This window comes from Sapajus apella, unplaced genomic scaffold (genome assembly GCF_009761245.1).
Source record: "Sapajus apella isolate SASKATOON/1434 unplaced genomic scaffold, GSC_monkey_1.0 scaffold38, whole genome shotgun sequence".
In the NCBI taxonomy this organism is placed as follows: Eukaryota; Metazoa; Chordata; class Mammalia; order Primates; family Cebidae; genus Sapajus; species Sapajus apella.
The window spans coordinates 17,493,593-17,507,430 of record NW_022436978.1 but is presented as its reverse complement, the minus strand read 5'-3'; the positions used below and the strand labels follow the sequence as shown (position 1 = coordinate 17,507,430).

The following is a 13,838-nucleotide window of genomic DNA, read 5'->3' as shown; positions in this document are numbered from 1 at the left end:
GGACAGAACTGAGAGGGGACAGAACTGAGAGGGGACAGAACTGAGAGGGGACGGATCTGAGAGAGGGCAAGTCAGTGTCTTGTCAATAGAGACTTGGAACGGGAAGACCATGAAGAGCCTTGTTCTGCTGACCTTGTTACCTTCTTAGGAGATAAATCTAGTGCCTCCGTAAAAGTGCTTACCATTTAGATTGGTGGGGCCCAGCAGAGCTTCCTGCAGTGATGGAAACGTCCCAGACCTGCACTGGACAACACGGCAGGCACAGGTCACATACAGCTACTGCACGCCTGAAGTGTGACACCCAGGGAACTGAATTTTTAACTTTAGAGTCAAGCCCCTGGGTTCTCCAGGCAGTACAGGGCCTTTGGAAAAATGGCTGGGTATGACAGAATTTCTACCGAGGGCCAGCAAACGAATACCGAACAGTTTAAAAGCTTTCTTGGCTGCATTCAACACAATAGTCAGAAGCTTCAGAATGAGCACCCTTTTGAATGTGTACTTTCAATGGGTGACTCTGAATGAATTAGCTGAAAGAGTAATTATATTGTTTGGATGGCTCAGAATCCTCAACAAAGTATTCCTTTATTTATTATTATTTTTTGAGACAGAGTCTTGCTCTGTCACCCAGGCTGGAGTGCAATGGTGCAATCTCGGCTCACTGCAACCTCCCCATCCCGGGTTTCAGCAATTCTCCAGCCTCAGCCTCCTGAGTAGCTGGGATTACAGGTGCCCACCACCACGCCTGGCTAATTTTTGTATTTTTAGTAGAGACGGGGTTTCACCATGTTGGCCAGGATGGTCTCGATCTCCCGGCCTCATGATTTGCCTGCCTCGGCCTCCCGAAGTGCTGAGATTACAGGTGTGAACCACTGCATCCGGCCAAACTACTCGTTTGAAATACATCTCACCATGACCACCCACCTCACTACAGCCATTCACCTTTCCACTTCCCACCTCTTATGGGCAGCCAAGGAGCTTTATTTGGAGACCATGCCCAGGAACACAGGCAGCAGTGGGACTAAGGACCACAGAGATGATGGCAGGCATTCTGGACCCCATGGCCCCTGCAACCAACCAGCTTTGCCACCAGTCCTTCGCAGATGTAACTCCATCGCCGGATATTCAGATGCCAACGCCACTCAAGGATATCTCACTCCCTTCCCAGAGAACCGTTTTATACACCAAGAGTTTTACAAAATCCAAAATAATTTTATTCACATTTTCAGATTTTTGCTTCCACAAGGTGTTCAGCAAACATGCTAAGGCGACAGAATGTCGAGTTGGTCACGACATGCAACGCTGACCATTCAACTGATGACAGCAGTGACCACGCCCACCTGAGCTACCAGCCCCACGGCACGAAGGGGGTTTGCGGGAACACACCGAACCACACAGCAACCAGCAACCTGAGGTAGGTCTCTTTACAGTACAAAAACTTCTACGCCAGTGTGAGACACTGATTAGCAAGAGCTGCTTAAAGTTGCAGACTTTGGGGGGAGAGAGAGAGAGAGAGAGACTGTGTGACAATGCAGTGAGAAAGGGAAACAGACCCACGAAATCCTGAGCCCTGCCACGGAACCGTGGAGGTGTGGGAATAGGCAAAGAAAAAGTGCCACCTCGAAAAGCAGCAGTCGGCTCCAGGGCTTGGAACCAACAGGTCTTGGAGCTGGAGAGCTCTGTGCAGTGGCCAGCCGTAGGAACCTGAGGCAGTGGGACTCTCTGTGGATAGACCGATTCTTGTTTAAAAACAACAGCAAAAAGAAGGCAGGAAAGAAACTCCCCGGCTCGGAGGAATGTCTCTGTGATTCCCATTCCCAACGCAGGGAGTGAAAAGGGGCCTGTGGCTTCGCCCCGCTGCTCTCCTGAAACAGTGACACCAGGACAGAAGGCAGGAGGCCTGAGAACTCACGGCGCCCTGCCTGGTCTCCAGCCCCCGCCCCTCTCCACCCGCCCTGGAGTGGCCACGGGGAGGCAGCACAGGGGGCTGTCGGAGGGCCCACCATTGCCACACGTCTTCCTTTGGACACCCAGAAAACCTGGCACTGTGAAACCACCAGCTAGAGAAGAATGAAATGCTACCCTTCCTACAGTCTAATAGCAAAACCAGATCTCTAGTACAGCAAACTGTACAAAAATGATAGGAATAGGCACTGTTCTCAGCACAGTGCTTGCTTTAATATAAAATAAACAGCTTACATTTTCACTGTAAATATAGGCTATGTACAGAATTGTATATAGATATAGCTACACGTATAAAGCTTCGTTATAGGCCTCTGATACAATTATAATAACGGTTCCCTGAACCTTTTAGAGTGCAATTAAGAACAAAAACTAAATTCTGTTTACATGAATATGGAATAAATACAATAATCAAAATATGACTCTCCCTAAAAGTGAAACACACAAGCCAATCCTGAACTGCTGTGCGAAAGATAAAATCGAGAAAGGCGAGGTTTCGGTAGGACGATGAGGGGCCGGCCCCGGGCAGGAAATGGCAATGCTCTAAAGAAAAGAGACTTCGTCCACAGGGAGGGGTCAGCCCTTGACAGCGACCTTGTTCTCTGCAGCAGCAAACATGGCGTAGAAGCGGGAACTGTCGTTGGACAGAAGGACTGATGGGGTGTCAAACTCCACCACCTGCAAAAGAAGGAGACCACTCAGGACGCAGCTCCGGCCCCGCCAGGTGACTCGGAGGACGCCCTGAGGGTGGAATCTGGAGACAATTCAACTAGTCTTCGTGCACCTCCCCCTTATTTTTTTTTATTTTCAACTAACTAGCGTATAAGAGAAAGGACAGAGAAAAAGACTTCCAGACCTCCTTCACGTGAATCCAAATTCCTTCAGCCTTGGGAGTGAAGGAACCAACCAACCAGATCTATAACCTAGAGGAGGCTGGGTGCCTTTGGCTCGGGGCTGTAATCGCAACACTTCTGAAGGCAGAGGCAGGCGGATCACCTGACGTCAGGAGTTCAAGACCAGCTTGGCTAATATAATGAAACCCCATCTCTACTACATAGACAAAAATTAGCCGGGTGTGGTGGGGGGTGCCTATAATCCCAGCTACTGGGAAGGCTGAGGCAGGAACATCGCTTGAACCTGGAGGCAGAGGCTGAAGTGAGCAGAGATCATACCACTGCACGTCACTTTGGGTGACGGAACAAGACTCTGTCTCAAAAAATATATACAAATAAAAAACAATAGACTGGGTGCAGTTGCTCACACCTGTAAATCCCAGCACTTTGAAAGGCTGGGGCAGGTGGATCACCTAAGGTCAGAAGTTCAAGACCAGCCTGACCAACATGGTGAAACCCCGTCTCTAGTAAAAATACAAAAATTAGCAGGTCGTGGTAGGGCACAACTGTAATCCCAGCTACTCAGGAGGCTGAGGCAGAAGAATCACTTGAACCCGGGAGGTGGAGGTTGCAGTGACTGAGATCACACCATTGCACTCCAGCCTGGGCAATAAGAGTGAAACTCCATCTCTAAATAAAATAAATAAATAAATACTGCAGGGGAGAGAAGTTGCAGCTCAAGTTAAGGAACGGCACACCACACAAATGTCATTTAGTTATGCAAGCTGATCTAACCCTGTAGAGGAAATGGAAGCACTCAGAAAGTCTAGTTGTCAGGGGAAAAAAAGGAAGTCAGGGAGTGTCTTAGTCACGTGTCTGTTCCTATCGTGGCCTTCTGCGTAGCCACTGAACACTGAATGATACGCTGGCAGACCCACCTCCTGTTCTGAGTACGGAGACTGAAATGCACGTACTCAACTTTCTCGGCCTCCCCTGCCACAGGGCAAAGGCAAGGAACATAACCTTGGTTAAGGAGATGCAGAGGAAGTGTCCTTGGTGCTTCTAGGACAGCGTGTCCTGCCCAGTGGACAGGCCACGAGGAGAACGTGTCCTTCCTTTGGACTTGGTTGGGAGGGTGGCACACTGGGTGCTTGAGCGGGCATCCTGTGCCAGGAGGGGAAGGTGAGTACTGGCTGAGGGTGAGGCAGAGTCCCACACTGCTGAGCTGCACAAAAACCAACCCTCTGCCCTCCTGTTTGCCATAAGAGATAACAAAATCACATCCTCCAAGCCCCTTTTAGTCTGGTTCTTTGTGTCTATGGTAGAGAGCATCCCATCTGTTGGAGTCTGTGTGTGCAGATACATGAAACACACCGGCGGGGTAAGTCAGTGTATTACAACGCTCATCTCTGGGGGTAAATGGCTTATTATCCTGTTTTTGTCTTTATGCTTTTCAGGTGGTTTTTTTTTTTTTTTAGGCTTTCCTAAAATTACAAGGAAATTTTAATTAGCAAGAAAAAAACTAAGGGAAGAGAAGGATAGAGTCCCTCATAAAGAGTGAATCACTCCCCACTCCAAAACATCAAGCCACCCATGGAACGAAAGGGGTCTGACTTTGTGTCCTTAACAAAGAATTTCCAGCTGGGCATGGTGGCTCGCGCCTGTAATTCCAGCACTTTGGGAGGCCTAGGTGGGCAGATCACCTGAGTCAGAAATTAGAGACCAGCCTGGCCAACATGGTGAAACCCCGTTAGCCAGGCATGGTGGTGCATGCCTTTAATTCCAGCTACTCAGGAGGCTGAGGCAGAAGAATCGCCTGAACCCCAGAAGCAGAGGCTGCAGTGAGCCAAGATCACGCCACCGCACTCTAGCCTGGGCGACAGAGCAAGACTCTGCCTCAAAAAAAAAAAAAAAAAGAATTTCCCAAAAGATGCTCTTGGTCCCTTCTATTATACCATACCAGGCTCTATTTAACCCCTACGTACAAAGTAGTAGCTTGATATATCTTATCTATGACAGAATCTCAGTAAACACTTAGTTTAAGGCAAATAAAGATAGTCATCACAAAAAACACTAGCCACCATGCCTGGCTAATTTTTTGTATTTTTGGTAGAGACAGGGTTTCGTCATGTTGCCCAGGCTGGTCTTGAACTTTCGAGCTCAGGCAATTCACCTGCCTCGGCCTCCCTAACTGCTGGGATTACAGGTATGAGCCACTGTGCCCGGCCTAGTCCACTTCCTACGGACTTTCCCCGAGAATCTGTCTCCTCATCTGTAAAGCAGAATTCATGATACGTCTCTCTCTAGGTATTATGATGACTGACTGTATGTTGAGAGATTATATGTAAAGTACAAAGCACAGTGCTGACCATGTATGTGAATGACACACAGTAAAGGTTCAGTAGAAGTAGCCGCTACTGTTCCAGCTTCTACAACAGAGGACACGTTACCCATTATAAATGGCTTGCTATTTCTTCCATATCATTAATTCACTTCTGTCCCAGGGGCATGCAAAGGAGGACTATGTCTAATATAAACTGACTCAACATCACCTGTGCAAAGAACTAGAGTACTAAGCACTGCTGGGCCCTAAAGATGAATGTGCTGTGACTCTGCCCTCGGAGAGTGTTCAGGGAGTTCTCTAGGGAGACAGGGCACGGCACAATTCCTATCAGTTGATGCAGAAGAGCTACAAGGGAGGTACAGGTGGCTGAGGCAGCCAGGGGGGTTTCATGGAGGCTTTGGCATTTGGGCCACGTCATTCTTCAGGGACAGGCAGGTTGTGAGCAGATAGACACGGGACGGAGAAGGGCAAAGGCCCTGTGAGGTAGATGGAAACCATCTGAGTAAAGATGGATAAAAAGCTTGGAGAATGCAAGATGTCTATAGTCAACAGCACCTGCAAGGCAAGAGTGGAGGATGAAGGGCAGGCTGGGGCCAGACCATGGGAGCGGCCGAGACGACAGAAGTCTGGCGCCGCTGCGTGACTGCAGAAAGGCAAACACGTGCTGGCTGGTCTCAACACGCCGCCAGGCGGGTGATGATTGTGTATGGGGATGAATCACTAAGTACATGTACTCTCTGACCTAAGGCAAAGTGTCATGACTCACAGGCAACAGAAGGAAAAAGAGTAAAGTCAAATGGGCACCCCACTGGGTGGCGCCTGAGTAATCCCGTGGTGAGGAGGGCTGTGTCCCTCCCAACAGCAACCAGTTGCTGCAAGTGCTCATCTGAATGCCCAGAACCCAAAAAGATGGCACTCGGCCCACTCCTGCCAGGGGCCGGTTTCCTCCCAGAGACGCCAAGCCAAGGCCCCTGAAGGGCTGGGTACCTGTCCCTGGGCCAGCACCATAATCCTATCGGAGCCTAGAACCGTGTGCAGGCGATGGGCAATGGTCAGCATGGTACAGTCTGCAAATGCTTCTCGGATGGTCTCTTGAATCAACAAGTCTGTCTCTGTGTCCATGGCAGCTGTGGCTTCATCTAAAATCAGAATCTGCCAGAGAAGCAGAGGAGAAAGAAATGCAATTAAATTCCTTAAGCGTGCTGGTTAATCTAGGTCTTACTAAAACGCATTTCATTATTTAAGTTTTACACCATCTATTGTTTTCTTCTAGCCGGCACACACATAAGTAAAAGTATCCTTTTGCGGCCGGGCGCGGTGGCTCACGCCTGTAATCCCAGCACTTTGGGAGGCCGAGGCGGGTGGATCACGAGGTCAAGAGATCGAGACCATCCTGGTCAACACAGTGAAACCCCATCTCTACTAAAAATACAAAAAATTAGCTGGGCATGGTGGCGCGTGCCTGTAATCCCAGCTACTCAGGAGGCTGAGGCAGGAGAATTGCCTGAACCCAGGAGGCGGAGGTTGCGGTGAGCCGAGATCGCGCCATTGCACTCCAGCCTGGGTAACAAGAGCGAAACTCCGTCCCAAAAAAAAAAAAGTATCCTTTTGCTTAGAGGCGATGCAACTTCGAGGCCGTGCTTGCCTTCACTTCCCTAACAGCGTATTTGTGTAATATGGATCGAATCAATACTTGCCCCTACCACTCTGTGACAGTGAGCATGTACAGCTAATCCTTTTTTCCCCTTGAGTCCATTCTGACTGGTAACACTCATCTTTCTGGACATTCCCTTTCCTGTTTGTAAAATGAGAGGCTGGACGGGATGACCTTCAGGTCGCTTGCAGTTTTCTAATCTCCTGTGTCTGTGGTTTGCAGTCGTGCAACTACTCAATGGCCAGAAATCAAAGTCAGTCTTGGATGAAATTAAAAACAAGGCAACCCCCGTTCTCCCTCCCCAAAACCCAGATACCCCAACTGTGTCAGGGTTAGCGTCACCTCTGGTCATGCTCTTAGAAAGTGCCACAGGGATTAGAGCCAGGAATACGTTTGGGCCCCACTGGGTCAGGGAAAGGCTGCATTTCAAGGTTCCCGTTCTCTGCCGCCCCGTCCCTGCCAACCATGAACTGCCTTACCTTACAGTGGCGGAGCAGGGCTCTTGCTATGCACAAAAGCTGCCGTTCCCCCACTGAGAAGTTATCCCCGTTCTCCATCACTTCAGATTCAAGTTTCAGAGGTAGCTGGGCAATCTAGGGAGAAGGAAACTAGAGATCAGAGGGGTAAGAAACTAAGCTGAATTTCCTGGAAATCCAGGGACAAAAAGAAATTATTCCGAAACACATGAAAAATCATTAGCCAAGAACCTGTCTCATCTGGAACGAAGGTGCAGGTGTAATGGTGCGTGCTAGGACCCACGCTTTCTGAGGCAGTCCATGATTCCAATGACTATTCTGTTAGCTTTCTACCATTAAAACACCCCAGAAATTCCAATACTTTCATGTCCCCAAAATCCAGTCAGATAGTGGGCCTTAAGTTTTGGTTCTGAAAATATGGTCATGCAACAGGAAACAGAGTAAGGAAAATTACTTTGCTTCTGAGTACAAAGCTACAGGCCCGGGCCTGTCAAACGTGTTTTGTAAGCTGCAGAACGTATTCTTCAAATGGGAGGAATCCTGATAGAGCAAGGGGAAAAACAGCGCTCATGTTAACAACGGTTGAATTAGGGCAAGGGATCCTGGGCCTGACTCGACCCAGGCACACCAGAGACTCCCCTGCAGGCCAGTGGTGTCAATCTGTCGACTGCAGCTGCTCATGGGGGCCTGCTGAGTTATCCCAAAGGTCTGTGGTCCATATGCACACTGTGTGCTTTCTGCAGACTCAATACATTACGTAGCTTTTGCTTATATGTGGATGCGCCAAAGTATGTTACACTGTCATGACCAATAAAACAAATTAAAGGCATCCGTGAATTCTAAGTGCCTGTCATTACTATCTTCAGTCGATGGACAGTGCAAGGCCAGTATGACTGTGGCAGTGTGCGAGGTGGGGCGAGAGAGATCAGCTTTTCCCAGGTAACTGAAAGACCTGGAGTGCCCTGCCTCCAAGCCTCTGCCCACAGGCATCCTGCAGGCCAGTATGACCGTGGCAGTGTGCGAGGTGGGGCGAGAGAGATCAGCTTTTCCCAGGTAACTGAAAGACCTGGAGCGCCCTGCCTCCAAGCCTCTGCCCACAGGCATCCTGCAGGCACAGGCGAGCAGGCAGCGCAGCGCGTGGCAAGGGCACCGCCGTGCTTCCACCCTCGCCATCCCAGCTCAGCTCCCCTTGGCTCTTCACTTACACATTCTTTCATGTGTGTCCTCTCCAGGGCATCCCAAATCTGGTCTTCAGTGTACTGGTTGAAGGGGTCCAAATTTGATCTAGGGAGAAACACAGGGATTTCTCAGTGGTCCAGCTCTGAAGGGACCCAAGGGCAATGGCTGTCTGTGGAAGATGTTTAACACACATGCACAGGGAGAGGAGACTCCAAACCCCGACGGTCACAGACGGCTCATTCCCCAACCAGCCACAGGTGGGAGCTCTGACTGCACACTGGGCTTCCTCATCTCCGTAACACTTGATTTAGTCTTTTATTATTTTTACTATGTAAATACTACTAGTCACAGAACAATTTACAAATGCAAATATTGGCAAATATCCTTCTAGATTTTTTTTTTTGTGTACAGTATACATTTGTTAAAATAACATCTCTTGGCTGGGTGTAGTGGCTCACACCTGTAATCCCAGCACTTTGGGAGGGTGGATCACTTGAGGTCAGCAGTTCAAGACCAGCCTGGCCAACATGGTGAAACCCCATCTCTACCAAAAATATACAACTTAGCTGGGCATGGTGGCATGGCCTGTAATCCCAGCTACTCAGGAGGCTGAGGCAGAAGAATCGCTTGAACCCGGGAGGCAGAGGTTGCAGTGAACCAAGATCACACCACTGCACTCTAGCCTGGGCGACAGAGTGAGACTCCATCTCAATCAATCAATCAATAAAACATCAGCTGGGCATGGTGGCTCATGCCTGTAATCCCAGCACTTTGTGAGGCCAAGGTGGGCAGATCATCAGGTCAGGAGATGGAGACCATCCTGGCTAACAAGGTGAAACCCCGTCTCTACTAAAATTACAAAAAATTAGCCAGGCATGGTGGCACATGTCTATAGTCCCGGCTACTTGGAAGGCTGAGGCAGGAGAATCTCTTGAACCCAGGAGGCGGAGGTTGCAGTGAGTCGAGATCACACCATTGCACTCCAGCCTGGGCAACAGAGTGAGACTCCGTCTCAAAAAAAAAAAAAAAGATACATTTCTCCATACGCACAAACTTAGAAAAGCACCCTGTTTCTCTTGGTCTACCTGACTCACAGCCCTGTCACTGAGTATGGGGCTCTATGGCAGCTGGCCTGACCAGGAAAAGGAACTGATCCAGGAGAAGGGGAGAGGAGGAAGGAGAGAAAGCATAAGGGACGAGTAAAGAAAAAGGAACTTTCCTGCACAGAAGACCAGTTTGGGGGCAGTTCTGGCTTACTGTGCCAACAGTATCTACCTCAAGGCAATCAGAGATGATACCAAAAGAACAGGACTAGAAATTATATTTACATATATACATATACATGTGTGTGCGTGTGTGTATTTTTTTTTCTTTTCTTTTTTTTTTTTTTGTTGAGACAGCGTCTTACTCTATAACCCAGACTGGAGTGCAGTGGTACAATCTCAGCTCACTGCAACTTCTTCCTCCTGAGATCAAGCTAGCCTCCCACCTCAGCCTCCTGAGTAGCTGGGACTACAGGCACATGCCAGGTCATTTTTGTATTTTTTGTAGAGATGGGGTTTTGCCGTGTTGCCCAGGCTGGTCTCAAACTCCAGAGCTCAAGCGATTATCCCATGTTGGCCTCCCAAAGTGCAGGGATTACGGGCATGAGCCACAGTGCCTGGCCAGGACTAGAAAGGGTTAGCACGGGAGAAAATTATCTTTGCCACCGAGGATGAGGGTGGAGAATTGGTGGTGGAACAGGTATTCTATGGAAAATTGGGATGTTACAGGAATTTTTGATGTCTTGTCTTGATCTACACATAGTATCTGGAGGTCTGGTAATCCAAAAAATGTTAATAATAATTTGCTTTGCTCACAAGATTATGCCTGGCATGTGGGAAACAGGAAAATCTCTGGGAGAAATATGGACTTTCGCTGTATGCCACGTGTCTCCGTATCTGGGTTACTAACGACAGGCATGCAAATACAATCACGTCCTTATCACAGACTCCACTTAGCGGAGGAGAGTGGCCGGCACTGCCTCATTCCTGCTATTTGGGAATCTCGCCATCTCCTGGGAGATTCTGACCCGCCCTGCTTTCCTGTGCCTCTTGCCCTTTGCACTGCAATTTTCCCGCTTGGAACGTGCTTGCTTCCCCCCACCCTTGGCCTAGGAAGTGTTGTTTAATACTGTACATGGTTATGGGTTAAACTGTGTCTCCCCAAAGACACTGAAGTACCTAAGAATGTGACCTTAACTGGAAATAGGGTCATTGCAGATGTGATCAGTTAAGATGAGGCCACACCAGAGTAAGAGAAGGGTGGGCCCTTAGTCCTTATAAGAGGTGGCCATGTGAAGGCAGAGGAACACTGGGAGGGTAACATGTGACAATGGAGGCAGAGGCCAGAGGGATGCACCCACAAGCCAAGGAATGCTGAAGATGGCCGCAACTCTGAGAAGCCGGAGGCCAGGAAGGGTCTTTCCCTACAGGTTTCGGTGGCAGCACGGCCCAACTGACATCTTGGTTTTAGACTTCCAGCCCCTGGAACTGTGAGACGGTAAATGTTTGTTGTCTGAAGCCACCCATTGTGTGGCTTAAACAGTTTATGACAGCCCCGGGAAACAAATACGGTGAGTGAGTCCATCAGAAGCCTCTGGATCAAAGGGCAGGAATGGAGTCCCCCCGCTAGATGCTCCATGGCACCCTGGTGGATGCCTCAAACCACAAACAGCACTGAACCCTACAAATGCTATGTTTTTTTTCCAGTATATACATACCTGTGATAAAGTTAAATTTATAAATTAGGCACAGTAAGAGACTAACAATAATGAAATCAAACAATTATAACAATAAGCTGTAATGAATGTTATTGGACTGTGGTCTGTCTCCCGCAAAATACAGTATGTCGTATTTTTGGACCCTGGTTGATCATGGGTAAGTGAAACTGCAGCAGGTGAAACCACGGAGGAGCTGTACACAGAAGCGCAGTCTCCTGCCACTGAGTAGCTGGCCCTATCAGATTTTCTATGGGGGAACACGGCGACAGGCTTAACACTTTTTTTTTTTTGAGACAGTCTCACTCTGTCACCCACGCTGGACTGCAGTGGCAGGATCTTGGCTCACTGCAACCTATGCCCCACCCCCCAGGTCCAAGCAATTCTCATGCCTCAGCCTCCCAAGTGGCTGGGACTACAGGTGTGCACCACCACACCTGGCTAAACTTCCGTATTTTTTGGCAGAGACAGGGTTTTGCCATGTTGGCCAGGCTGGTCTCGAACTTCTGATCTCAGATGATCTGCCGGCCTTGGCCTCCCAAAATGTTGGGATTACAGGCGTGAGCCACTGCGCCTAGCCCAGGCTTAACATTCAGTTCACCTAGGTCCACCACACCAGCTGAAGGAGCCTCAGAAGACTAAACAATGGGCTCCAGGTATAGAAGGAGTATTTCCACACACTCGCAGGCGGTGTACAGTAGGGCAGACCAGACCCTCCTCAGCAGGGAGCTCAATCAGGAATGGGAAAACATCCACCCTCATTAGAGAAGCCAGACGGTCCCAGGTCTGACCCACAGATGGAAATGAAAGCAAAGTTATGCATCCACTTAATCAAAAGGATTCAGTTAAGTGATTAGGGAGAAAAGTGTCTGAACAGGAGGGCAGTTATTTTTAAGTCAGAACCCCTGCAGTCCTGATCTTGCCAAAGGTACATTTTCATCTTCGGTTCTTTATATTTTATTTTTAGCAATAGTCAACATGGACCACCGCTAAATGAAGCTAAGACTATCTCCCAAAGTGTGAGATGATGCCGTAATACACTCTTGGTATAGCAGAAAACACTGTCCTGTCATCTGTGCTGGGTGCCTCATAGTAGCTTTAGTCTTCTGAGCGGGAGATTTTGAGACTCACATACCTTCTTCTATCAGAAGCTAAAGGAAACTTTATTTTGAGGTATGCAGAAATATGGCCTGATTTTGGCTTTTCGTTGTTAAGAGTCAGATTAGTGGCAGGCACGGTGGCTCATGCCTATAATCCCAACACTTTGGGAGGCTGAGGCGGGCAGATCACCTGAGGTCAGGAGTTTAAGACCAGCCTGGCCAACATGGCAAAATCCCATCTCTACAAAAAATACCAAAACTAGCCAGGCGCAGTGGTGTATATGCCTGTAATCCGAGCTACTGGGGAGGCTGAGGCAAGGGAATCCCCTGAACCTGGGAAGTGGTGGTTGTGGTGAGCAGAGATCGTGCCATTGCACTCCAGCCTGGGTGACGGAGCAAGCCTCCATCTCAAAAAAAAGAAAAAAAAAATTAATGAGCAGATCAAAAGGAGAGGGCACCTGAAGAAGAAATGAGAACACTGCTTCTTGTTAATGAATGGGCACCAGGCAGAAGTGCTCCAGGTAGACAAGGCACCCATCACTCACGGGGACCAAGACTCAAGAGACAGACCAGAGTGACAGCTAGGAACAGCCCACCGTCAGCCTAGCCAGACTCCAGACAGTCCTCCGGAGAAAAACACTCCAGCTGTGGGGACAGGGCAGAGGCCAGGGCTGGGCTTCCTAGGTCCAGGAAGCACAGGGAGCTCTGGGAGAATGGGGGAAGCTAGGGCCATGAGACAGGGAGGCTAGCAAAAGTGTTTTAAGGCCTGGATGAGAAGGGGCCTCTCTTCCTGGAGCCAATCATGAGGGCAAAACAGTAGGAAGCTGCAGAAACACAGGCAGGAGAGCTCAAGCCCACAGACAGATAAGGGAGGGCTGGGCTGCAGGTCCCGAACGGACTGACCCTCTGGTTAATCTAGGAAGGGGTGTGGTCTCAAATTATCTGGTCTATGACTCAGCTGATATTTGTACGCAGAACAACTCAGAAATGTGTATCTTGTGACCTTCTGAGTTTTGTTGGTTTGATTTTGGTTTTACCTTGCTTCTCCTCTAAGAGTTCCTTTCAAGTTTTTTGCTGTTGTTGAGACAGAGTCTCATTCTGTTGCCCAGGCTGGAGTGCAATGATGCGATCATGGCTCACTGCAACCTCCACCTCCTGGGTTCAAGCAATTCTCCTACTTCAGCCTCCCAGGAGCTGGGATTACAGGCACCCGCCACCATGCCTGGTTAATTTTTCTATTTTTGTAGAGATGGGGTTCCACCATGTTGGCCAGCCTGGTCTTGAACCCTTGACCTCAGGTGATCCACCCACCTTGGCCTCCCAAAGTGCTGGGATTAAAGGTGTGAGCCACCATGCCCAGCCATCCTTTCAAGTTTTAATTGTTTGCAGGTATCTGAAGAAGAGGTACCCACTCTCGATACTGGTTAATGGTGCCGTGGTGTATAAGGCAGAGGCACAGTTTCCAGATTCAGAGTCTGTAGGAGGCAGCTAAGGAACAAGTTCATCTATCCTGCCTTTGCCTTGGGAAACTCATC

General features: G+C 49.0%; 1 protein-coding gene across 5 annotated transcripts in view; it reads right to left on the bottom strand.

The window, feature by feature from the left end:
* Nucleotides 1–1,188: 1,188 nt before the first annotated feature.
* ABCC5 (ATP binding cassette subfamily C member 5) overlaps nt 1,189–13,838 on the bottom strand; it is a 95,627-nt gene continuing 82,977 nt past the window's right edge. For all 5 annotated transcript variants that reach the window (XM_032298447.1, XM_032298451.1, XM_032298449.1 and 2 more), the window contains 4 exons: nt 8,472–8,550; nt 7,270–7,383; nt 6,124–6,288; nt 1,189–2,637 (listed from right to left, as the gene is read on the bottom strand). In XM_032298447.1, coding sequence (XP_032154338.1) covers nt 2,536–2,637; nt 6,124–6,288; nt 7,270–7,383; nt 8,472–8,550 — 460 coding nt within the window. In that variant the 3' untranslated portion in view covers nt 1,189–2,535. The remainder of the gene's footprint in view (nt 2,638–6,123; nt 6,289–7,269; nt 7,384–8,471; nt 8,551–13,838) is intronic.